The 27,451-nt window shown below is 41.2% G+C and overlaps 1 protein-coding gene and 1 pseudogene across 10 annotated transcripts in view; one reads left to right on the forward strand and one right to left on the reverse strand.

Moving 5' to 3' along the window:
• Positions 1–23,879: 23,879 nt before the first annotated feature.
• On the reverse strand, positions 23,880–25,407 carry LOC147354985 (uncharacterized; annotated as a pseudogene).
• LRBA (LPS responsive beige-like anchor protein) overlaps positions 25,262–27,451 on the forward strand; it is a 758,928-nt gene continuing 756,738 nt past the window's right edge. For all 10 annotated transcript variants that reach the window (XM_086346372.1, XM_086346374.1, XM_086346378.1 and 7 more), the window contains exon 1: positions 25,262–25,624. In XM_086346372.1, coding sequence (XP_086202498.1) covers positions 25,406–25,624 — 219 coding nt within the window. In that variant the 5' untranslated portion in view covers positions 25,262–25,405. The remainder of the gene's footprint in view (positions 25,625–27,451) is intronic.

Genomic DNA, 27,451 nt, shown 5'->3' on the forward strand with positions numbered 1-27,451 from the left:
CTAATAATCTGTAAACAGTTGTATATTACTTATTTGTTAGGATGTAAATTTTCGTGGAACAGGGATTTTTGTTTGTTTTAGCTCTCTTTCTTAAAAAAACTTCCCAAATTTCTACTTAAAAAATTTCAAACCTAAAGAATAGTACAATGAACACCTAAATACCTTTCACCCAATCTTCAATTGTTAGCATTCTATCACATTTGCTCTACTTCTGTCTTTATATTTGTATGTTTATATTTTTCTGAACTATTTGAAAGTTGCAGATATCATACTTCACCCCTAAGTAATTCAACTTGAAGCTCCTAAGAACAAGAAATCTTTCGTGCATAACAACACCATTATCACTCTAAAATATTTTAAGTTGCCATAATACTATTAGTATATAATCTATGTTCAATTTTTTCCAATTGTTTCTTGTTTTGAAATTTAAGTATAGTTGATTTACAATATTATATTAGTGTCAGGTGTATGGCATAGTGATTCAGTATTTTCACAGATTACCCTTCATCATAAGTTATCACAAGATAATGGCTATCATTCCCTATTCTATACAAAAATCCTTGTTGCTTGTGTATTTTTTACATAGCAGTTTATATTTATACATCTCATACTCCTATTTTATCCCTCACCACCTCTCTCTCCTCTTTATTAACCACAAGCTTGTTCTTTGTATTTGAGTCTTTTTCCAATTTGCGTATACATTCACCTGTATTATTTTCTATATCATAAAGTACTTTTCTTTCTCTTCCTGACTTGTTTCACTCAGCATAATATTCTCCAGGTCCGTCTACATTGCTGTAATGGCAAAAGTTCATTCTTCTTTACCGCTGAGTAATATTCCATTGTGTGTGTTCTTTATCCATTTGTCTGTAATGGACACTTGGGTTGTTTCCCTGTGTTTGCTATCGTAAATAGCGCTGCTATGAATATTGAGGTATATATATACTTTCCAATTAATGTTTTTGTTTTCTCTGGATATTTACCTAGGAGTGAAATTGCTAGTTCTTGGGCTTCCCATGTGGCTCAGCAGTAAAGAATCTGCCTGCAATACAGGAGCCACAGGAAACGCAGGCTCAACCCTTGGTCAGGAAGATCCCCTGGAGAAGGAAATGGCAGTCCACTCCAGTGTTCTTGCCTGGAGAATCCCACAGACCTGGTGGACTATAGTTCATAGGGTTGCAAAGAGTCGGACACAACTGCAATGACTTACACGCATGCAGGAGGTAGTTCTATTTTTAGTTCTTTTGAGGCAACTTCATGCTGTTTGCCACGGTGCCTGGACCAATTTATATTCCCACTAACAATGTACAAGGGTTCACCTTTCTTCACATCCTTTCCAATATTTGTTATTTGTAGACATTTTGATGATAACCATTCTGGCAGATATGAAGTGATGTCTCTTTCTTCTTTTGATTTGCATTTTTCTAATTATCAGGGATGTTGAGCATCTTTTCATGTGCCTATTAGTCATCTGTATGTTTTCTCTGGAGAAATATCTTTTCAGGTTTTGTACCCATTTTTGGATTGAGTTGTTTGTTTTATTGATATTGAGTTGTATGAGCTGTTTATACATTTTAATATTGCCTCTTTGTTAGTTACATCATTTGCAAATATTTTCTCTCATTCTATAGGTTGTCTTTTTATTTTGTGAATGGTTTCTTTTGCTGTGCAAAAGCTTTTAAGTTTTATTTAAAAAATAGGTCTCATTTTTAAATTTTTGCTCTTATTTTACTTATTTGCCTAAGGAGATTCGTCCAAGAAAATATTGTTATGATTTACATCAAAAAGTGTTCCACTTATGTTCTATTCTAAGAGTTTTATGGTTTCAGGTCTCACATTTATATCTTTAGACTACTTTGTTTATTTTTGTGTATGGTGCAAGGGAATGTTCTAATCTCATTTTTTTTACAAATAGCTGTCAAGTTTTCCCAATACCACGTGTTGAAGAGTCTGTCTTTTTTCCATTCCTTGTATAATTCTTGCCTTCTTTGTCATAGATTAATTGACCATAGGTGCCTGAGTTTAACTCTGGGCTCTTGGTTCTGTTCTATTGATCTACGTGTCTGCTTTTGTGCTGGTAAGTAGCATGTGTTTTGATTGTTGTGACTTTGTAGTATAGTCTTTTTTTCCCCCCTCAAGATTACTTCAGTAATTTGAGGTCTTTTGTGATTCTATATGAATTTTAGGATTATTTTTCAGTGAAAAATATCACTGGCATTTTGATAGGGATTTCATTAAATCTGTAGATTGTTTTGGGTAGTATGGAAATTTTAACAATATTAATTCTTCTAATCCAACAGCATGGGATATTTTTCCATTTTCAATTTCCTTCATCAGTGCTTAATAGTTTTCAGAGTATAGGTCTTTTACCTCCTTGATTAAGTTTATGCTAAGACATTTTATTCTTTTTTTTTTTTTACATCTCACTGCATGGCTTGCAGAATTGAAATGTCGGGACCAAACCTAGGGCGAGGCAGTGAAAATGCCGAATCCTAAGCACTGGACCACCAGGGAATGCTCAGGCTCCTTGTCTTGTAGAATCTTTACTGATCTATTTTTGGCAAGAATATTAATGTGATGTGCTAAGTAGCTTCAGTTGTGTCTGACGCTTTGTGACCCTATGGACTGTAGCCCGCCAGGCTCCTCTGTCCGTGGGATTCTCCAGGTAAGAATACTGCAGTGGGTTGGCATGCCTTTCTCCAGAGGATCTTCCTGACTCAGGGATCAAATCCACCTCTCTTGCCTCTCCTGAACTGGCAAGCGGGTTCTTTACCACTAGCACAACCTGGGCTTCCCTTGTGGCTCAGCTGGGAAAGAATTTGCCTGTAATGCGGGAGACCTGGGTTCGATGCCTGGGTTGGGAAGATTCCCTGGAGAAGGGAAAGGCTACCCACTCCAGTATTCTGGCCTGGAGAATTCCATGGACTATACAGTCCATGGGGTCGCAAGGAGTCGGACACGACTGAGCTACTTTGACTCACTCACTCAGCGCCACCTGGGAAGCCCATATAGTGACGAGGTACTTACTGCATCAGATCAGGAGACCTAATGTTAGTCTGTGCTCTTGTTGGTGATGCTGTTGGGCCATTTGGTTAAGACAGGGTCTATCAGATTGCTTCCTTCTAAAAATGCCTTTACTGAACAACAGGCAAAATAAACAACTGCTCCGATCAGACTGTAAACTCCTCCAAGGCATGAACTGTGTCTTTTCTCCCTAAATCTAGACTTTTAAAGTGCTACATAATGTACAAATTAGAGATCAAATGAACATTAAATAGAAAGCTGTCCCACCTGAAAAAAACACCTTTACCACTTGATAGTTAATATCGATATTTTGAAAACATGTGAATATTTATTTCTTTAACAATCTTTCACCCAATGGTTTTAGCGTCCTTTGATAATTCTTGAATTATTTTACAATGGTAGCTGAAAAACAGTGATTTTTTTTTTCCTGAGAACAGTCCTCTTCTGACCTCCTCACAGTTGTGTCCTCAGTTTCTGGCACAGTGCTGAGAATGAGGTAGGCACTGAATAAATATTCTGTGAATAAGTGTACAAACTCTAAGTCAGTAGCGTAAGTCACATGCGTGCGTACTCAGTCACTCAGTTGTGTCCGACTTCCTGTGACGCCATGGACTGTAGCCTGGCAGGCTGCTCTGTCCATGGGGTTCTCCAGGCAAGTATATTGGAGTGGGTTGCTGTTTCCTCCTCCAGGGGATCTTCCTGACCCAGGGCTCAAACCTGCGTCTCCTCTACTCCTGCACTGGTAGGCAGATTTTACCACTGAGCCACCTGGGGAAGCCACAAGTCAGTCACAAATCCTGTCAAAACAGCAGCAAAATAATAGATTGTTTTAGTATCAAGAATAGAACTTCAAAGTTACTTCTGTTGTTGAACCTAATTTTGTATGCTGATGCACAGTGAGGCCAAACAAACTAAAATATTGGAATTTGGAGGAGAGGAAGTTTTATGCCACGGCCAGGCAAGAACAGATGACTTGTGCTCAAAACACTTGAACTCCATGATGATTATAAAGGCTACTATATGGGATGAGGGCTACAGGGTGCCTGACTTTCTTCTGATCGGTTAGTTGTGAGCTAATGGGGTAGTGGAATCTTAATCATCAACCCTCTGGTTCTGACCCATCTGGGCATGGAAATACCATCCTCTACTTGGGTAGGGGCCTGTTTTTTAAAACATCAAAAGAAGTATAATGTATCATAACATATGAAAATTTTATGACATTCAAATTTCAGGGTTCATAAATAAAATTTTATTGGAATACAGCCACTCTCATTGGTTTAAACAGTATCTATTGTTGCTTTCTCATTGCAGTGACAGGGTTAAATAGTTGGGACAGAGATCATATGGTCTGTAAAGTCTGAGATATTTACTGAATACTTATTTTAAAAAGTTTGCAGACTAATGCATTAGATCATAAACTCCTTGATGGTACAATGTTTCGCACACAAAAGATATTCAGTACATGTTTGTTGGATTAAAATGAAATTATAAAAGTCTTGATTTAATTTTTCTGACTTATAATTCCTTGTCTGAATCTACTTAAGACAATTATAACACTCATTATATAGCATCATATGAATAAGTAGTATCTTAATATGATGAAAAGAAGATTTAGTATGTGTTAAAGTCTGTTTATCCCTTACAGACTGATAAGGGATACATTTACCTAACTCTAGTACTAGGCTGAATGTATTTAGTGCCATCAAAAATCTTACATGTAACCGAGACTTCTCTGGTGGTCCAGGGCTTAGACCACTCCCAATGCAAGGGGAGCTTTTGAATTGTGGTGCTAGGGAAGGCTCTTGAGAGTCCCTTGGACTGAAAGGAGATTGAACCAGTCAATCCTAAGGGAAATCAACCCTGAATATTCGTTGGAAGGATTAATGCTGAAACTGAAGCTCCATTACTTTGGCTACCTGATGCGAAGAGCTGACTAAATAGAGAAAACCCTGATGCTGGGGAAGGTTGAAGGCAAAAGAAGGGGACAGGAGAGGATGAGATGGTTGGATGGCATCACTGACTCAATGGACATGAGTTTGAGCAAACTCTGGGAGATAGCGAAGGACAAGGAAGGCTGGTGTGCTGCAGTCCGTAGGGTCACAAAGAGTCGGACACAACTTAGTAACTGAACAACAACAGCAGCAATGCAGGGGGCTTGGGCCTGATCCTTGGCAGGGAGCTAGATCCCACATGCTGCAACTGGAGACCCACGTGCTGGGCTTCCCTGGAGTTCCAGTGCTTAAGAAAATACCTGCCAATGTGGGGACACCGGTCAGTCCCTTGTTGGGAAAAATTTCACATGCTGCAGGGCAGTTAAGCCTAGGTGCTAAACTACTGAGGCTCGTGTGCCTAGAGCCTGTGGTGGGGGGGTGGGGGGAGGAGGAAATCAAACCATGTGCTACAATTAAGACCTGGTGCAGCCAATTAAATAAATAATTTGTTAAAAAATAAAGCTTGCATGTTATCAATTTCAGGGCAAAACAGAACATATTAAGCTGGAGCAATTGAGAAAAGACTTCTGAGTTTCAGGGTACTTGACATGGGAGCCTCAGGTCATTTGGGGTGACCAAGAAGGAAATCCCGCAGATGGGAAATCACTATGTATAAAAAAGCAGCTGTGATACAGCTGGCGTGGCTGGAGAGTAGACTTGTGGAGAGCAAGGATGCGTCATCCTGGACCTGAGCTCAACCCTGAAGCAGAAAGTTTATAACCTGTACTGTCTTCCAGCCAATTATCACCACCCACTCACTTTTAAGGCTTTTGAGGCTTCCCTTGTAGCTCAGTTGGTAAAGACTCTGCCTGCAATGCAGGAGACCTGGGTTCGATTCCTGGGTCAGGAAGATCTCCTGGAGAAGGAAATGGCAACCCACTCCAGTATTCTTGCCTAGAGAATCCCATGCACAGAGGAGCCTGGCAGGCCAAAGTCCATGGGGTTGCAAGAGTCAGACACGACTTAGCAACTAAACCACCACCACTCACTTTCAAGCCTACAGTAAGCTGGCTTTTGCTTATCACTTAACAGAGCCCTCATCCTTCCCTAGCTCTCTGCATTTAACAATTTAATCTTCTGTCTTTCTTAAAAGGCTGTCCTTACCAACTCATTTTGATGGTAGCTGTACTCCCTCCTCTGAAAAGGCAATGGCACCCCACTCCAGTACTCTTGCCTGGGAAATCCCATGGGCCAAGGAGCCTGGTGGGCTGCAGTCCATGGGGTCCCTAAGAGTTGGACACGACTGAGAGACTTCACTTTCAATTTCCACTTTCATGCATTGGAGAAGGAAATGGCAACCCACTCCAGTGTTCTTGCCTGGAGAATCCCAGGGACGGGGGAGCCTGGTGGGCTGCCGTCTCTGGGGTCGCACAGAGTCGGACACGACTGAAGCGACTTAGCAGCAGCAGCAGCAGCACTCCCTCCTCTGGTCCGTTTTCCACTGACAGAGAATAAAAAAAGGGCTCCAGTCAGGACATGACTACCAATGGGAAACAGCGAGATCCTACAACAGGTTCTATGTTCAGCTTCTATCATTTCAATGCAGGCTTTTATGGAAAATGTACTACATCCAAGACATCATGCCAGAGGTTGTCAGGGGGGAAGACTCAAAGAATTCAGTCTCGTGGAGGAAAGAGATTGGTAAGCAAGCGAAAGTGAAAGTGTTAGACTCTCAGTCCTGTCCAACTCTCAGGGACTATAGACTGCCAGTCTCCTCTGTCCATGGGATTTTCCGGGCAAGAATACTGGAGTGGGTTGCCGTTCCCCTCTCTAGGGTATCTTTCCCACCCAGGAATTGAACCCCGGTCTGCTGCATTGCAGGCAGATTCTTTACTTTCTGAGCCACCAGGATAAGCAAGTAATTAAACTCAAAGCAGAATAAGGTGAGTGTTGATAAGAAGCATAAGCAGTATTTTGTGGATGTGAAAAGGAGAGGTAACTAAAGGTGACCTTGAAGATAAGAATTGTTCATATCTTTCCACAGAAAGTGAAAGTGAAATCGCTCAGTCGTGTCCAACTCTTTGCGACCCCGTGGACTGTAGCCCACCAGGCTCCTCCGTCCATGGAATTCTCCAGCCAAGAATACTGGAGTGGGTTGCCATTTCCTTCTCCAGGGGGTCTTCCTGACCCAGGGATCGAACCCAGGTCTCCCACATTGCAGGCAGACGCTTTACCCTCTGAGCCACCAGGGAAGCCCATTTACTCATTATGTTATATATATAAAAACTTTCTTTTAAAAGTGGTTACCATATCTAGTGGTAATTGTTTCCTTGCTTGATCCTTGGAACAATCCATTTCATAGGTTTTATTAGTCCTGTTTTATAGATGAAGAAAATGAGACTCAGAGAAATTAAATAAGAATATACAAAATGGACTCCAAATAGAATTAAACTCTTTCTCATTATTTGAAATGAATTCTTTAGGCAACTAGAATGAGAATATTTATTTAAGTATATTCTTCCCTTTCATTTCTACTAAATCAGGAAGCTAAATGCCAGCATTGAAATGGAATGGATTCAGGGGTCCTTAGATTCAATACCTTTTATTTAACCCAGGGGACTCATTTTCTTCATTGTCAAAGTGGCCCAGCAATCGGTTAGGTTCTTGGAAACCTAACTCTTTAATTCTGAGAGGGTATAATAGAGTCTGTACTATTTGTAAGAACAATGCAACTCTCTAGAGCTCTGTCAACACGGCAGTCCTAAAATGGTTAAAAAATAAAAGCGTATTAGTGGTCATTCACAGGCCTCAAATTCAGTTTCTGCACTGAGAAATCCAAACAGTGAGGTTATTTTGTCGTTTCCATTTTTTTTTTGCTAAAACTGGGGTAACCAGCCATCTTCAAGCAGTCAAACCAGTTTGATGGGTACCTCACCCCCTGACTTCCCCTGTCGGAAACTGGCTTCAGACCTTGGTGCTCATTGGCTGATGGTTAGAGTCGGATTGACAGGTGCAGCCAGGAGAAAAGGGGGGGTGGGGGGGGGGAGGAAGAAACGAAACAAACAACCAACTTCGCAAACTCTGCAGAGAGATTTTGTAAACAGAAATGCAGGCTGTGTAAACACAGTACCCGTAATTTTTCTCGTTGGCACGCTAAGAACACAGGAGAAAGAGATCACGGTAGATAACCCCCAGTCCACAAAATAAGAGTTTTATTCAAGGAGGTGGAGGTGGAGTAGGAAGGCTGTCTGGTTGCTCCTGCATTTTTCCAAAACAAAAAAACAAAAAAACAAAAAAAAACTATCCAAAACTTTTGATTTAAATACTTCATGAGTAGGAACCCTGAAGCATTTTCAGTGATTAAAAAAGGGACCAAGAGGTGAGTGAGAACTCAGCTTACTCCAAAAGAAGTCGGAATAATTCTTTCTTGATGGAGGAGCAAAAGGATCTGGTGAGATTGGAAACCTGCTGCAGGGCATAGTCTGTGAGCTGCTGGGGACGTGCCGGAGGCGAGTGCAGCTGCTGTTTCAGGCAGAACAGAATTCAGGAGATTCTCGGTGCGGGTGAACTTTGCTCAGCCTTCTTGCCTCTCATTCCCTACAGAGAGCGGCCTAGAGGAAGCAGGCAGCTTTGACAGCCTAGCAGGCAGGGCAGGAGTCTCTACTCCTTTGTCGTGTTTAGTCCTAGATTCTTGTTGATGTATTTTATCAGATAAGCACTGTTCACGTGCTTAGCACTGTTAAGCACTGTTCATTTGTGATTTGAAATTTTCTGAAAAAGATCAGTTAAACAGTTTGGCTTTATGGATGCCTAATGGCCTAAGTGAACAAAGAAAAACCCATTGTCAACAGTTACCTCTTTGGATCCAAGAAACTAATGAAATTTGTGATTGAATCAAAAATTATATGCAGGGTCCGAATGCCAGAATAGCTGGTAAACAGAACAGTAGATAGCTTTATTGATCAGAAAGTGTTTATAATTTTTTCAAAAAATTAAAAGTACAGTCAATTAACAACATGCGCTTTAATTATTGTTATAACGGCTTACATTTACTGAGCACTAATTGCTTTTAGGGTACCATTTGTTGTTATTCAGTTACTTAGTCATGTCTGACTCTTTGCAACCCTATGAGCTGCAGCACACCAGGCTTCCCTGTCCTTCCCTGTCTCCAGGAGTTTGCTCAAATTCATATCTAATGAGTTGGTGACACTATCTAACCTTTTCATCCTCTGCTGCCCCCTTCTTCTTTTGCACTCAGTCGTGCCACTCTTGTGATTGTAGCCCACCAGGCTCCTCTGCCATGGGCTTTCTCAGGCAAGAATACGGGAGTGGGTTGCCATTTCCTCTCTTGCAGGGGAACTTTGAAACTCAGGAATGGAACCTGAGTCTCCTGCATTGGTAGGCCTATTTTTTTTTAACCACTGAGTCACCTGAAAAGTCAAATAAAGTAGTAATATACAGCTATTTTTAAGGTCACGTTTAAAAGATTAGTGACACAGAAAATCTTAGTGATACACTTCTAAGTGAAAAAAAGGCTACAAGCAGTATGTTTCACCTGATTCCAATTTTATAATAATCATTTATTTATGGGGCTACATTTGTACACCAAGGGTCAAAGATGTATGGGTGTTGCAATAATGGGTGTAGTTCTTTTTTTTTTTAGACTTTTTTTTTCCCTACATTTTCCCAAACTTTCTTCAACTAACATGCATTATTTTTGTCTTCTTGTTTTTTCTTTTTTTTGGCATGTGCATTACTTTTTAATGTAAGGCCCTTCATTGTTGTTTAAAGTAGAAGAGAAAAAAAAAATAAAGTAGAAGAGAAAAATACCATAAGAGGAATAATAAATGTACCATCATCAATTTTGGCACAGATAACGACATTCTGTGGGGAGCAAGGGTGGGGTGAACTGAACATGTGAATGTAGCTGTGACACAAAAGCCCATTCTTTCACAGGTGCAGCCACCGGTACAGAGATGTCTCAGAATTTTCCATGAGCCAATACCATATTAACCAGGGTCATGAGTAAGCACAATCATGCCCTGATCATTTTCCTCCTTGCTGACTTGCTTCCCTCTCCTGGCTTCTGTGGCTCCCCACTCCTGTTTTTCATCTACCTTGTTGGCCTTCCCTTTCTCAATCTCCTTTATTAGTTCCTTCTCTTCTCACCTGCCTTTATATTTCAGAGAGCTCCAGGCTTGATCTGGGGTTTCCTCTTCACCATCCACCTAGAGGGGGAGAAAAAAATAAATTAAAATGCCTTCGGGAGCTATGGTAGTAACGAGTGAGTGAAGCAAGTCCTTGATTTCACTGCCAACTTTTCTCCCAACCCAACTCCAGTCGCCCCCACCTCAGGCAAATGCATATCCACAAATCAAGAAGTCAAGTCAAGAGCTCAAGTCAAGAAGTAGAAGCTGCTTTTCATTGCTCCCTTTCTTTCATCTTTGCCTACAAATATCCAATACACCAGAGAAGGAAATGGCATCTTATTCTAGTGTTCTTGCCTGGTGAATCCCGTGGACAGAGGAGCCTGGCAGGCTATGGTCCATGCGGTTCCTAAGAGAGGAGCCTGAGTACAGGGCATCAGCAAATCCTGTTAGTTCTATTTTAGAAATATATCTTAAATTCTTTCCTTTCTGCTTTCTGCCTCCATCTTGTGTAGGCTACGTAAGTGTTATCCTAAATAGTCTCTTTGCTTTTACTCATGGCCACCGAAAGTTCTTCACACACACCCAGATGTACTAACAATCTCTGGATTTGGGATAAAAAACTCAGAAGATGTCTCTGGTCTTCTTTTATTCTTCCTATTGAAAAGGTAAGATTTACCTACCTTGACTGAGTTATCACAATTCAGAATTAACTAATAGTACAAAAAAAAGTGAATTCACTTTGGTTTTTTAGCAGTCAAATATTTAGGAACCTGAGGGAAAAAACCCACAAAATTTGTTTGCTCAGTTGTTCTGCTCGTTTTGTACTCTACCGCCTCATTTAACAATGGTTGAGGGAGAATTAAAAAAAAAAAAATTATTTTCTATTCTTAATTCTCATCCATCTGTAAAGAACAAAACAGAAGGCTGACATAAATGTATTATAGTCGGGGGTGGCTTACCATACTTGTTTCCACTGAAGTTCATCTTACCTCATTTTTCCAGGACCTCAATAGTTTTTTTCTTTGCCTTTTAAGCTTCTACAAGTATGACTCACGGAACTAGCCCTGTCTCAGTACTGGTTTGTGTTACTTTCTGTATGAGATTTTTCTCAAGTGGTTAAAATGACATAAGCAAAATACATTTTGTTTTTCTAAAGCTTAAAGGCACAAACGTTAAACTATCATTTGTTAACTTCTGTAACTTCCCATGAAAAGAAACTGAATTTAGCAGAGGAATAAAGACTTTTTCATTTTACTTTACAACATAAAATAATTTCCCTCAGCTATTTCTTTTTTATTTTTTATTTTTTATTTTTTTTTCAGCTATTTCTTCCATCGTTGTTGATCACAGACTTTTAGTAATCTCATGTTTAGATCTTGGAAACTGCATTTTCCTAAACGCTAATTTCTTACTACATTTTGCTTTAGAAATAAATTATTTTGAAGTCGACATTGTTTCTGTCTTGCTTTTAATATGAAATCTAGCAACTCTCTGTCATTCTCTATTTACACAGAGCTCTCAGTTGTTCTCCCTCTGATTTAGAAGACTGTTGTTTTTGGGCTAGAAATACATGATCCAGATTGTCCAGATTTAGAGACTTTCCAGGTGGTTTCTAATAATCTGAGTGACACTAAAATCTTTATATTAATACAGCTTATTTTTAATTAACATAAACATATTTCATTATACATATATACACATATATCATCACAGAAGTCATGAGTAAGCACAATCATATGCTAATCAAATAAAAATTAGTTCAGTGGTTAGGACTCTTATGCTTCCACTGTCAAGGGTGCAGGTTTGATTCCTGGTCAGGGAATTAAGATCCTGCAAGGCCGGAAAAAAAAAAAAAGTTCAGTGGTTTTAAACTAGGCCTTATATTGTAATTACCTGGGAAGCTGTAAAAACTATTGATGCTTGGGTCTTATTCAAGATTCTGATTTAATTGGCGGGGGCACTGGGATTTACAAAAGGTGATTCTTGAGAATGGCCAATGGTAAGAACAACAGAATTAGGCAGTTATGGCTTCAAAATGTCATTTTCTATATTTGAGCCTAGCTGCATATATGAAGAAGGTGGCAATATACATACCTTTTTATACAAAAAAATATGGCTTAAAACAATACAAATTCATTTACATTTTTAGAGGTCAGAATTCCAAAATGCGTTTCACTAGGCTAAAATAAAGGCATTGGTGGGGCCGTGTTCCTTTTGGAGATTGCAGGTGAAAATCTCTTTCGTTTTTTCAGCTTCTAGACACTTCCTGAATTCCTTGGCCTGTGGCCTCTTCCTCCATCTTCAAAGCCATCAGGGTGGCGTCTTCAAATCTCTCACTGACTCTATACTTTCGGCCTTTCTTTTTTGCATATGGGGATATTTGTTATTATACTGGGCTTAAATATTTAACGCAGGATAATATCCCATCTCAAGATCTTTTAATATAATCATCTGTAAAGTCCTTTTTCCATATGAATTAATATATTCACATGGTTCCAGGGATTGTTAGGTTGGTGCAAAAGTAATTGAGGTTTTCTATTGTTGCTCTCTGCCATTTGATATTGGAATATATTCTTAAATAAATGTGGTTATGCTATACCTCATTTTAATTTAATTTCTTGCATTCTTTATATATATATATATTTTTAATGACTTATTACTTGCTGTTTATTTTATAGTTATTTTAGACTAGGGAAGTGATGTTAAACAAAAAGCAAATTCGAGTGATTTTCTTATTCAAGTTCAAAATGGGTCGTAAAGCAGTGGAGACAACTTGCAACATCAACAACGCATTTGGTCCAGGAACTGCTACCAAATGCATAGTGCAGCAGAGCTTCAAGGAGTTTTGCAAAGGAGAAGAGGGCCTTGAAGATGAAGGGTGCAGTGGCCGACTGTTGGAAGTTGACAACCACCAACTGAAAGGCTCATCGAAGATGATCCTCCTACAACTACACAAGAAGTTGCTGAAGAACTCAGTGTCAGCCATTCTATAGTCATTTGGCATCTGAAGCAAATTGGAAAGGGGGAAAATCTTGATCAGTGGATGCTCATGAGCTCACACCACCCTAATGGCAGAAAGCAAAGAGGAACTAAAGAGCCTCTTAATGAAGGTGAAAGAAGAGAGTGAAAAAGCTGGCTTAAAACTCCACATTCAAAAACTAAGATCATGGCATCTGGTCCCATCACGTCATGGTTAATAGATGGGGAAACAATGGAAACAGTGACAGACTTTATTTTCTTGGGCTCCAAACTCAGTGCAGATGGTGACTGCAACCATGAAATTAAAAGACGCTTGCTCCTTGGAAGAAAAGCTATGACAAACCTAAACAGCATATTAAAAAGCAAAGACATTACTTGGCCAATAAAGGTCTGTAAAAGTCAAAGCTATGTTTTTTTCCGGTAGTTATGTATGGATGTGAGAGCTGGACCATGAAGAAGGCTGAGCACCAAAGAATTGATGTTTTTGAACTGTGGTGTTGGAGAAGATTCTTGAGAGTCCCTTGGACAGCAAGAACATCAAACCAGTCAATCCTAAAGGAAATCAACCCTGAATATTTATTGGAAGAACTGAAGCTGAATTCTGGGAGACAGTGAAGGACAGAGAAGCCTTGTGTGGTGCAGTCTATGGGGTCACAAAAGTTATATACGACTGAGCGAGTGAACAACAACATGGGCTGATGGCAAATCAAAAAAATAGTCATTTTGAAGTGTCTTCTCTTACAACTACAGTGAACCATTTCTTGATCAGATGGTGACATGCAACAAAAAGTGGATTTTATACAATAACTGGCAACGACCAGCTCAGTGGTTGGACCCAGAAGCTCCAGAGCACTTCCCAAAGCCAAACTTGCACCAAAAAGAGATCATGGTCCCTCACTGTTTGTTGGTCTGCTACCCGTCTGATCCACTATGGCTTCTGAATCCCAGCAAAACCATTACATCTGAGAAGTATGCTCAGCAAATTGATGAGAGGCACCAAAACTTGCAATGCCTGCAGCTAGCATCTGTCAATGGCAACCCACTCCAGTACTCTTGTCTGGAAAACCTCATGGACAGAGGAGCCTGGTAGGCTGCAGTCCATGGGGTTGCGAAGAGTCAGACACGACTGAGCAGCTTCATTTTCACTTTTACTTTCATGCACTGGAGAAGGCAATGGCAACCCACTCCAATACTCTTGCCTGGAGAATTCCAGGGACAGCGGAGCCTGGTAGGCTGCCGTCTGTGGGGTCGCACAGAGTCGAACATGACTGATACGACTTAGCAGCAGCAGCAGCATCTATCAACAGAAAGGGTCCAATTCTTCTGCATGACAACTACGGACTGCATGTCACACAACCAACACTTCAAAAGTTGAATGAATTGGACTACGACCTTTTGGCTCACCAGCCATATTCACATGACCTCTTGCCAACTGACTACCACTTCTTCAAGCATCTCGAGAACTTTTTGCAGGGAAAATGCCTCCACAGCCAACAGGAGGCAGAAAATGCTTTCCAAGAGTTCGTCCAAACCTAAACATGGATTTTTATGCTATAGGAATAAACAAACTTTTTTCTCACTGGCAAAAAATGTGTTGATTTTAATCGTTTCTATTTTTATTAATAAAGATATGTTTGAGCATTGTTATAATGATTTAAAATTCACAGTCCAAAACTGCAATTAGGTTTGCACCAACTTAATAGAATGTGGATATCCTTATGGGACATTCTGTTACCTGTCACAAGCCCCATACTCTGTAGCTGTGTTCCTCTTCATTTTACACTCTCTCTGATGATCTTTCTCATCTCAGTAGATAATCTTACACTTCTCTCTCCAACTCCACCTGCAACTATCCATTGGATATAGCCCCTGTGTGGTTCTGTAGGCCCTAGAACCTATGCTTTTCCTAACCTTTAGGTCTTGACAATCTTTGCTATCTTGGTTTGAACACTTCAGAAAAATTGCCTTCTTTCAAGTCATACTATCTTCTTTGTTCTTCTAGACTCAAGGCATTTCGTTCTCCAGGAAGTTTTTTTTTTCAATTGAGATATAATTGATATATAACATCATGTAAGTTTAAGATGTGAGAAGTGATGACAGAGGATGAGATGTTTGGATGGCATCACCAACTCGATGGACGGTTTGAGCAAGCTCCGGGAGTTGGTGAAGGACAGGGAGGCCTGGCGTGCAGCAGTCCATGGGGTCGCAAAGAGTTGGATACAACTGAGTGACTGAACTGAAATTTAAGGTGTACAGGCTGTTGATTTGACATACTGTCAATATTGTAATATGATTGCCACCATTGGTTTCCTAACACCTCTACCACATCACTTTCTTTTTTGTGGTGGGGACAATTAAGATCTAGACTCTTAGCAATTCTGAAGTTCACAATATAGCATTGTTGACTATAATTACTATGCTGCGCATTAGATCTACAGGACTTATTTTTCTCTTAGTTGTTCTTGTTCTCAAACAACATCTCCCCAATTCTCCCACCCTTCCCCCCAGCCTCTGGTTATCACCATTCTACTCTGTTTTTATGAGTTTTGCCTTTTTTTTAGATTCCACATATAAGTGATATCTAGTATTAGCCTTTCTTTGTCTGATTTATCTCACTTAGCATAATCCTCTTATGGTTTATCCATATGATCACAAATGGCACTATTTTCTTCTTTCTGTTGGCTGAGTAATAGTCCAGTGTACATACCCCATCTTCTTTATCCATTCATCCACTTATGAACACCTAAGTTGTTTCCATATTGTGGTGCTGGAGAAGACTCTTGAGAGTCCCTCGGACTGAAAGGAAATCAAACCAGTCCATTCTAAAGGAAATCAAACTTGAATATTCATTGGAAGGACTGATGCTGAAGCTGAAGGTCCCATACTCTGGCCACTTGATGCGAAGAGGTGACTGATTGGAAAAGACCCTGATGCTGGGAAAGAGTGAGGGCAAGAGGACAAGGGGGCGACAGAGGATCTGATGGTTGGATGGCATCACCGACTCGATGGACATGGGTTTGAGCAAATTCCAGGAGACAGTGGAGAACAGGGAAACCTGGCACACTGCAGTCCATAGGGTCACAAAGAGTTGGCCATGATGTAGAGGCTGAACAGCAACAAAAATGTTATTTCTGTATCTTGGCCCTTGTGAATAATGAGGCCATAAATATGGGAGTGCAGATACATTTATAATTTCAATATACTACTTTCATTTCCTTTGGATATATACTCAGAAATAGAATGGTTGGATCATATGGTAGTTCTTTAATTTTTGAGGAACCGCCATACCGTTTTCCATAGTGGCTGAACAAATTTACATTCCCACCAACAATGTACAAGGGTTCCGTTTTCTGCACATAATTTCCAATGCTTTTCATCTCTTTTCTTCTTCTTCTTTTTTAAAAAATATTTATTTATTTTTGGCTGTGCCGGGTCTTCGTTGCTTCTTAGGCTTTTCTCTAGTTGTGATGAGCAGTGGGGCCACTCTCCGGGCTTCTCGTTGAGCTGGCTTCCCTTGTTACCGAGCCTGGGCTCTAGGGCGTGCAGGCTTCAGGAAGTGCAGTATGTAGGCTCAGTAGTTGTGGTTGCTAGGCTCTAGAGCACAGGCTCAATAGTTGCGGTGCATGTTAGTTGCTCCGAGGCAATGTGGGATCTTCCCAGACCGGTGTTCCCTGCACTGGCAGGCAGATTTTTTTTTACCACTAAGCCACCAGGGAAGCCCCCTATTGTCTTCTTGGTGATAGCCATTTTAATAAGTGTGAGGTGATACCCCAGTGTGGTTTTGGTTTGCATTTTCCTGATGATTGACAGGTAAATAATATTTACAAACTTCTGAGCCCCTCAGTAAAGATAGTGCCATATCTACCAATGGGGAGATAAGCCTTTTTTTTTCAGCTGAGTTGTGAGGCATTCGAGATCCTAGTTCCCTGACCAGGTATTGAACCTGCACCCCCTGAATTGAAAGCTTGGAGTACCAACTATTGGACTGCTAGGGAAGCCCCTGGAGAAGGAAATGGCAACCAACTCCAGTATTCTTGCCTAGAGAATCCTGTGGACAGAGGAGCCTGGTGGGCTGCTGTTCATAGGATTGCACAGAGTCAGACACGACTGAAGCGGCTTAGCATGCATGCCTGCGTTGGAGAAGGAAATGGCAACCCACTCCAATGTTCTCGCCTGGAGAATCCCAGGGACAGAGGAGCCTAGTAGGCTGCAGTCCATGGGGTTGCTAAGAGTCGGACACGACTGAGCGATTTCACTTTCACTTTTCACTTTCATGCATTGGAGAAGGAAATGGCAACCCACTCGTGTTCTTGCCTGGAGAACCCCAGGGACAGGGGAGCCTGGTGGGCTGCCGTCTATGGGGTCTCACAGAATGGGACATGACTGAAGCGACTTAGCAGCAGCAGTTGCTAGTAATTTTAGGAGTCTAGTGAAATCCTATCACTAGATAGGGTTTGACATTCCCTAAAGGCAGCAGGTTGCCTTCAGTCCAGGCATTAGCCTGGTTTGCTGTGGTCCCCTCAGCCTCTGTAGCTTCCTCTTCCATCAACTTGCTATTAACAATCAGCCTGCCATCCCATACTCATCATTTTTATATAACAATTATAATTTAGCCATGGGTTCTTGATTATGCTAACATAGTTTTCGTCCATAATAAAGTCAAGAATGGAGCTTAATCTACTCAGTGTTTTCCCTTCTGCAGCCTATTTTATAAACACAGATTCAATTCCATTTCCCTCTTTGTGCAGGGATAATAAAAGCTATAATGACATTTTAAACAATCAGAATACCATTTAACTTCATGGGATGAGAATTTCCCACACTTAGGTTCCTCATAAATAAACAGTATCTGTAAAGAGGGTGTGATCCAAATGGGGGTGATAGGATCTGCTTTTCAATATATGTGTTAACAGTATATATATATATATATATATATATATATTTTACTGCTCTATATAGCTCTATCCATAATAAATAAATAATTATTTAAGAATGACAATTTGATTCAGTTGTCTCCTAAGAGTTAAAATGTCCAACCATTCTGGAGACTTTTTAAAAATTGAAGTATAGTTGATTTACAATATTGTGTTACTTTCAGGTATACAGCAAAGTGACTCAGTTATACATGTCTATATTTTTGTTATTTTTTCCACTATGGGTTATTGCAAGATATTGAATGTAGTCATAGCAGGACTTTGCTGTTTACATATATATAGTAGTATATATCTGTTACTCCCATACCTTTAATTTATCCTTCCTTCCCCCATCTTCCCTTCTTGGTAATCATAAGTTTGTTTTCTATGTAAGTGAGTCTGTTTCTGTTTCATAAATAAGTTCATTTATATTTTTTTAGATTCTACATATAAGTGATATATAATATTTGTCTTTCTCTGTCTGACTTTACTCAGTATAATTTCTAGGGTCGCAAATGTTGCTGCAAATGGCAATATTTCATTTTTTATGGTCGGGTAATATTCCATTGTGTGTATATAGCACATCTTCTTTATCCATTTATCTGTTGATTGCTACTTCAGTTGCTTTCATATCCTGGCTATTGTAAATAGTGCTGCTATGAATACTGGGGAGCATATATCTTTCTGAATTAGAGTTCATATTTTCCAGATATATTCCCAAGAGTAGGACTTCTGGCTCATAAATAACTGTATTTTTAGTTTTCTAAGGAGGCTCCATACTGGTTTCCATACTGGCTACACCAATTTACATTCCATCAACAGTGTAGGAAGGCTCCCTTTTCTCCTAACCCTGGAGATTTTTCATATCATGGAATTACCTTCCCTGACTTTTTCATCTGGCCTGTTCTATTTATTTTTTAATACTATTTATTTTTTAATCTTTTCTTGGAAGTCTCCCTATTAAGGTTTTTATAGGGTTAATATATTGCATTGTGATTAGACTGTGAGTTCTCAAGACGGGCTAGATTTTTCTCTTTTAACCTAAATGTCTAATGTATAATTTTAATGTCTGGTGTACTGCTTAATACTCAGGAAATATTTTTGGAAAGATTTGAATTAGTAAGTGAAGTCCTTCCTGCTTTAAATATTTTTTGTTTCTGTTTGGTACCACATTATCAGTGGTACACGACTCAAAAAGGCACAGTCCCTTGATTTACTATATAATGAAAATTTTGTATGTCCATTTAGTATCTTCAATGCCATTTTTAATGGCTTCAAAGAATCCCACAGTGTCGAAGAATCACAGTTTATCTAACCAGCCTTTTTTTGGTGTGTGTTAGATACGTACATTGATTCTAAATGTTTGAAATTATAAATAATACTGACATAAACATGGTTTTAACTCTACCTCTGAACTACTTGATTATGCTTAGGATACATTCTTAAGAGTCGAAGAGCAGTATACTACAAGACTCTTTCTCAGTGATGTTATATATTTGCAGTAAATAAGAGTACACATTTCTCCTGTGCCAACACTGAGTACTATAAATATTTGCAATGAGAAAGATAAAATGTGTTATCTCAATATTATTTTAATTCATGTTTCTTTGATTAGTAGTAGAATTGAACATTTTATTCCTGTGTTTTTATTTATTTTTTTGGCCACACTTTGAGGCATGTGGTATCCCTGACCAGGGATCCAACCAGAGCCTCGTGTAGTGGAAGTGCAGAGTTTTAACCACTGGACCACCGTGGAAGTCTCTCTTGTATTTTTTTCCCCCTTTCTGTATTTTTAATACAGGTATGCGTACGAATGGTGGTTGTAACATTTCTCATCAGAGAAATAATTTGGGGTGGTGTCTGTAAGGAAATGGGTACTTTTTAAAATCAAATTAAACCTAAGTCTTCTCAGTTAGCAACAAAGAGAAAAACTCCCTGGAAAATTTCTCGTGAACTTTATAACCCCAAATGTGATTATAACACAAAATCCCCCTGTCCCCTGTGGCTCTCTAGCTAAATATGTTGCTACCACCTTCTTTAACGTACAGGCCCTCTTGGTTATAGCATAGCTATGCTATAGTTATAGCATAGCTATAACCAGGCTGGAATATTTTTTAAAGTTTATACACTGGACCAACAAAAGTAACATGGTTAGGGGGAGGAATCCAAAGTTAAATAATCTGTTTTATGATATTTTAGTTTTCTATCTATTGCCATATAACAAAAAATTCCAAAATTCAGTGGCTTTAATCAACAAGTATTTATAGCCTCTTACAATTTCTATGTGGGTTAACTGGACCCAACAGTGCAATTTATATCATGTGGTAGGCCTGCAGTCTTCTGAAGGCTCAACCTGGCCAGAATATCCACAATGGCTCATTCTCATGGAGGACAGACGTTGTCTGATGGCTGGGAACTCAGCTGGGGCTACTGATTGAAGGCCTTTGATTATTCTCCACACAGTTTCTCCATGTGGCTTGGTTTCCAAGTGTGCCTCTGTATGGCAGAAGTCACCTTATGGAGTGAAAGTGAAAAGTGAAAGTGTTAGCCACTCAGTCGCATCCAATTCTTTGTGATCCCATGGACTGTAGCCCGCCAGGTTCCTTTGTCCATGGAATTCTCCAGGCAAGAATACAGGAGTGGGTAGCCATTCCCTTCTCCAGGGGATCGAATATTAGCAAGCATTTCAAAGTTCAAACCCCAGAGAATGAGGGCTGGAAAAAGGAATTTCCTCTCTTGTCTGCTTGGAAACAATCTCCTGTTGGTCTCATTACCTATATGAACCACCACTTATATCTTGGTGGCTGAAATGGTAACCTACCACTTCCAGGGGACACACTGCTTCTCAGAGACCTCGCTTAGATAAGCAATTCAGAATTGAGGGAACAGTGCCAATAGTCACTCCAGGGATATGCACTTACATGGATTGCAAAGGGAGCGGGGAGTAGGGTGGTGGTACATTTCATTGCAGTCTCATAACAAGTACTATCTTGTAATTATCCCTCATTGTAAGAGAGATACATTTTGAGAGCTACATTAGCTCTCATTGTAAGAGAACACTGTAAACAGGCAACCTATTTATATACTACTTAAGAAAGAAATTGACATGGGAAAATAAAAGAGACAAATCAACCAATCTGGTGTATGTCTATGTCAACTACACTAAATACTTCATTAATATTTTATGCCTTAAAATGTACATCTTGGCTTGCTCTTTTCAAAGTCTCTATCCCTGTCTGACATACACAAGAAAAACAAGAATTTAAAAATGCTCCAAACGTAATTAACTTGATGTGGATCATTTTGAACTTCTAGATGTTGAATAATCACATAAACTTTTAAATGTTTGAGTTTCCAACTATAAGGGTAGGAAAATGTCTTTTTCTCTTACATTGCAATTGTTCCCAGGCTCTAAAAGCCCAATAAAGATGTCATTCGAAGTTTTCCTTAACGTTTGTAAGATTTAATGAATAGTAAAAGCAATGTGTGCATTTCTCGTGAGGAGGGTGCTGCAAGCCAAGGCCATGAATTTCCAGCCTGTGATATAAGTTACGCTGAATAACAATTTGAAGAAAACTCCAACAGCAATACAGATTTTGGTGCGTAGTAAGTTATGTAGATGGTACCTTTTCCCTAAATTATAATCTAATTATACTCTAGCAAAATGCCAAGAAGTTACAATTGGGTGGACTGGGCGTACTTTCTCGTAGAAACAGAAAAATTCCATCCTATTTTTATTATCAAAATTTTCTTTCCTTTGCATATAGGTGAAGGCTTATAGATCAAGTCTTTTTAATTTCACCTTGGAATTACATTCTCTTTGCTTTAATTCCTTTGAGTTATGCACAAGGCTTCTTGTTCTAAATCCACTGCTTTTTTTCTTCTCTGCTATGACTTCGATGTACGCTTGAAGGCAAGTAAAATTATGAAAGCCCTTAGCCCTTAGTTCTGTGAAGGTGGTGATGTCAGAGATATATGATAGATGGTCATGAAAAATTAAGTCTGGCTTTATATACGGTAATCTTTTTTTTTTCCATTCCTTCCTTTCCCTTTTATTTTAAAAGCAAATTTTTTCATCTTTATTCTCCAAATTTGGGTGTATTTGCCCCTCAGAATTTCAATACCTTTTTTCCTCTCTGCTAAACAAGACTTGTGATGTTCTGTTTTCTCTTTCATCTTAAAACATGCTTTTATCTTTCTTTATGTGATATATGTGGGCTTCCCTGGTGGCTCAGACAGTAAATAATCTGCCTGTAGTGCAGGAGATTACCCTGGGTTCAATCCCTGGGTCAAGGAGATCCCCCGAAGAAGGAAATGGCAACCCACTCCAGTATTTTTGCCTGGGAAATCCCATGGACAGAGGAGCCTGGTGGGCTACAGTCCCTGGAGTCACAAAGAGTTGGACATGACTGAGCAACTAACACTGATGATGATGTGATATATAAATTCAAATAATCGTTTTAGTTTTCTGTTGAAACAACCACACTGTGTTTAGGGCATTTAGCATCATCTGCTTCTTCTCAGGGAGAAGGCAATGGCACCCCACTCCAGTACTCTTGCCTGGAAAATCCCATGGATGGAGGAGCCTGGTAGGCTGCAGTCCATGGGGTAGCACAGAGTCGGACACGACTGACGCGACTTAGTAGCAGCAGCAGCTTCTTCTCAATGAAGGCATTTATTCTTACAAATACTCTACTAGCACTTATAGGCCATATATATTAAGGTACTCAAGATTAGACTCTGCCCAAATCCGAGGGGGCAAATGCTATGAGAAGACTTTCATGGTTTAATGCCGCCTTGCCTCCTTCCACAGGTGTTGACAGTGAAGTGGAGTTGTCTCCTTGTCCACTGGCACACCCACTTCTCCTCCAGACTTATTCACTTAAGGATTTAAAACGCAAACCCGAGGTGTTAGAAGTTTTCAGGAATAGCAAGTTCTTGATACTGTCTCTTAACCTGGTCATGCACAAGTCATCATTTCAGATTATGAGAAAACTGTCTGCCTCATTTTTGGAACATTAAACCCACTTATAGAAAAAAGATCTTTGCAACCATGAGCTGTGGAACAGCTGAATTCACTTTAGTATTTTAAAAAGGTGTAAACCTTTAAAACTTTTCTAAAGACACTCCTGTGCTTCTGGTCTTTTCTCATGTTGCTCCCCTCCTTTCTAAATTTCCATGATAGTTGAAGTCAAGTTCATTTTTCAAGCCCATCTCAAATAACCCTTTCTGTAGGAAACTATTTCCTCTCTAAAACCAATATAATTTTTCTCCTGATTCCTCTGTAGTACTTCCTAACTTTGACATCACTTTTGTTTCACTTTTGACTGCTAGTGTTTTAAACATTACATATATATTTAAGGCCTTAAGGCTTCTAATAGTAAGTACCGTAAGGGTGAAAAGTCACTGTCTTCCCTAATGTGTGTTTGTTTTTCAGTAATGCGCCAGGAAGAACACTTCACTGTTGATGGGGAGCAGGGGGGAAGGACACAGATGATGATCCGAGTTGTTTCTAATCCTAATATACTTGATCTCTTAAACTAATCTGAGAATGAGGCGAAACTAACTTTCACATTGGAAAATCCCGAGAAGAAAACACTCTTCAGAGATCTACAGGCAGAACGAACCCGCCTCCACACTGTTTAGAGCAGCTGTCTCAGGAACCCTCCCTTCCTTAGAATGTGGGAGAGGTTCGGTGGGGCGGCAGCTGCAAGGAATCTTCCCCGTTCCTCGTGCAAATGATCTTCCCGCCCTACACTCCCTTCCGAGGGGAAGGTGGCAGCTGTCAGGGCATCCCAGTGGTAAGCTCTTCCCGAGTCTTTGCGGAGCGCGGCGGGCGGGCAGCAGCTGAAAGCTGTCAGAGGTGGGGACTCTGTGCTCCCCGTAGACAAGGACAGCAGCTTTGCTGGCTCCAGCGCTGCCACCTCTCTGGCTCGTAGCGGTCCCTCAGGTGTCCTTCTTCGAGTCCAAGAAGACACCTTGGCAACGAGGGTAGTGTTCCCTCCGCGCCCGGAGATCCTACGGTAACTTAACAACAGAAGGAGCCAGGAATCGCCGCCTGGGCACTCGCCAAAGCATCTTCCCAGATCGGGGAGTGGAAGGAGGGGGAAGAGTGGGCTCCTGAAAAGAAAGGTCTTTTCTGGCCGGGCTAAGGAGACACCTGGAGCTACCTGCGTGGCGCGCCCGCCAGTCCGCACAGGCGGTCCTGGAGCCAGCCCGCGCCCGCCCCCGCCCCGCCGGCCCCCGGGGGCCGCCCTCGTTTCCCCACCCCGCCGCGCGGTCGCCTCCGCCGTCGCGCCCGCCCCACCGCCCCGCGCGCTCGCGCACGCGCACGCCGCGCCCGGCCGCCCTCGGCGCTGTCATGGCGGCGGGGAGCAGCTTCAGCGGGCTCAGAGACGGCCGCGCTAGCGGTGGCGGGGCGAGCTGTGGCAGTAGCATCCTCACCGCCCGCGGCGGCCTCTGCAGCCGCGCCCGTAGCGCCGGCAGCGGCTGTTTTTGCAAAGGCTGAGCGCAGGGGTGGGGCGGGCCAGGAAGCCATGGAGTTCTGTGCAGCCTCGGACTCCCGGGGAGCGGACTAGGGAAACTTGGAGGCTGCGACCAGGTGCGCTGACCTCTCTCTCCTCCCTCCTGTCCTCGCCGTAGCCGCCGGGCCTCCCTCTCCCTCCTGGCCACTACACACCTTCCCGCCTCTCCCCGACGAACCTCAGGTGCCCGCGAGGTGCTCCACTCCTCCCCCTGGGCCGAGCGTTGAGAGTCATCACCGCCCCCTTCCCCCGCCCTTTCCTGCCCTGGATCTCCGCCGCCACCTCCGTCTCGCGGCTGCCGGGCGGGGGGCGAGGACGAGCCCCGAGTGTCTGGGTGAGGGGGAACTTCCCACCTCGAGGGTAGCTTTGGGACCCCTGCTTTCCTCCAGCCCCCGCTTTTCCCGGCGACAGTTCTTCCGTGCACCTGTGAGGAGAGGTTGCCCCGCGCCTGGAACCTGCGCGGGTGTGGGGGAGGAGGGAACCTGGTACGGGGCCTCCGGCTCCCGCCTGCGCTCGGAACCCCGCGCCTCGAGCCGCGGGGAAGCGGGTGGCTGGAAGCGGGGTGCTCGTAGAACTGACCTGACGGACAGCAACTACTCCCCTCGCTCCCCGAAAACCCTACAACAAAACCGAGCCCCTTTAACATTGATCTGATCTTCCAATAGGGTTTGGCGTTATTGTCAGCCTCCGGGAGAGAGATTGGACAAACATTCTCCAGAATCAGCAGGGCGACGCCAAGGACTTTCCACACCAACTGCTCTTGGGGTTTCTCCACAGCTGGGAAGAGTGACCCTTTCCGTTTTGCGTGGCGTCCGTGTGCTTATTACTAGCGCGGCGACTGGGTCCCGGCGTGACTCTGAGTTGTCCTTTCCCTTGAACTCGCCATGGCCAGTGAAGACAATAATGTCCCATCCCCGCCACCAACAGGTGATGACGGGGGAGGTGGAGGGAAAGGAGAAGAAGCCCCTGCCGAAGGGGGTGCCTTGTCCCTGACACCAGGACTCCCCATCAGGGGTATCAGAATGAAATTTGCCGTGCTGACGGGCTTGGTTGAAGTTGGAGAAGTATCCAATAGGGATATTGTAGAAACTATCTTTAACCTGGTAAGTAGATCTCTATTTTACCAGCGTATCTTCTCAGTGGGTTGGAGAACAAGACCTGAAGCCATGTGCTTCACTCCGGCTGGTGATAGAAACAAAATTCTGCTGACCTAAGTTAATCACTTTGTGATATTTTTCAGCTTAAGGGGAATTATGTAAACTTACACCCTCCAGGTTTTGTGAAAGTGAGCAGATCCTTTGGTCCTAAGAAAATAATTGTTACCATGGAAGTATTATATGGAGGACTCCTATGGAGAAGTTTTATTCTATAATTTTTTTTTCTCCCATTGTGATATATATCTAAGTGTGCATTTCTCTTTGACATTTTAAATAAGTTCTTGTGCCCTTTTTTTGGAGTTGAGAAATAATGTAAAGGGTAGTTCTACCTACTCCTTTGTGAGTAAGTTATGTTTTGCCATAAATTTTGAACAGAAAATTCTTGTTCACAGGGCTGATGAAAGATTAATTTGCTGCAAAGTTAGCATTTATATTTAATTTCGATTAGTTTTATTTTTAGACGTAAGGAACAAAAGTCAAATTTTGGAATGAAATTTAGGGTTACATCTTTTGAAAATTGAATGGCAGTTTAAAAAGAGGATTGCAGCAGAAGTAGTATGGTTTTTATTTCTCTTGTGAATTCATGTTCTATCAGCAAAGCATATTTGGACGTTGGAAGTTGCTGGTTATACTATGAGCTACGAATGTTATTTTTAAAAGGTGGATATGCCATACTTCCCTTTTCCTGTAGTCACAGAAATAGTTTTCATTTCTAATGGGGACTTTTTAGATTTCTTTATTTCAAGCTGTTGCCTGTCAATGTACAATAAATTTGGCTTTGATATTTCCCATTCTTCCACCTACTCACCTGTGTTACAAGATAATAGAAGGGAAGAAGTATGAATGTGCAGTAGTTGAATAACTGTTTAGCCCCTTTCCCCTTTGCTTCTGTTTTTTCAAGGTTAGGCTTGTTTTATTCAGGGCAGTTAATTATTTCCTTCACTAGACCTTTACTAATAGACTGGTTACCTGTGGTACAATTACTAGAATGAGAAAGTAGCTAGATGAAATACACTTACCTATGGAATATGAAAATTTTGAACAATAAGAGTATTTCTCTAGCAGTTTGTTGTATTGGGAGTTTATATGCAAAGACATACACACTTTAAAGTAGGTATATTGTGGAGATATTGAGATGTACACAAAATAGAACAGTGTAATAAGGTCTGGTGTCTGTTATCCAGTTTCAGTAGTTAAAAACATTTTGGGAATCTTGCGTGTATGTGGACTTTCACAGTTTGTGAATCTGAGGAAGGTAAATGGCAAATTGATGTATTCCTTTATCTCAAGATAGACTTGAAAACTTTGCTTCTCGATTTTTCTTTTTCTAAACCTCATGTTTCTTGGATGTTAAAGAAAAATCTGTGGTAGTGATATAGTCCATCATTAATTGTGTGTGTAACACCACATTCCTCTGGCAGAGGAGGATTCCAACTCCTCTGTTTGAATGTCCTCTGTGGAGGTGGATGACCAAACATGAGTAATTTGCATTTTACCATTAAGGAAAATCCAAATTCTGTAGTGATAGTTTATTTGCTGTCTAGAGTTCTAGACCTGGGTATGGATTTTAAGGTGATTGGTTAAGTCTTTGATAGCTGTCTGTGGGGCAACAGGTGTCTGAGTAAAAGGAGAGGGGAAAATCTGGTCAATTACACCTCCTCTTCACCAGCATTCTCTTCTCGTGTACAGCAGAGAAAGCTGCTGAGAGGATTAGATTAGTTGTTTTCTTCTGTTCTTCCTTACAAGACTTCTCATGCTCCTACCCAGGTATCA

The sequence above is a fragment of the Bos grunniens genome, chromosome 17, assembly GCF_055505025.1.
Source record: "Bos grunniens cultivar Pamir isolate PY7600 chromosome 17, Bosgru_T2T1.0, whole genome shotgun sequence".
Taxonomy (NCBI): Eukaryota; Metazoa; Chordata; class Mammalia; order Artiodactyla; family Bovidae; genus Bos; species Bos grunniens.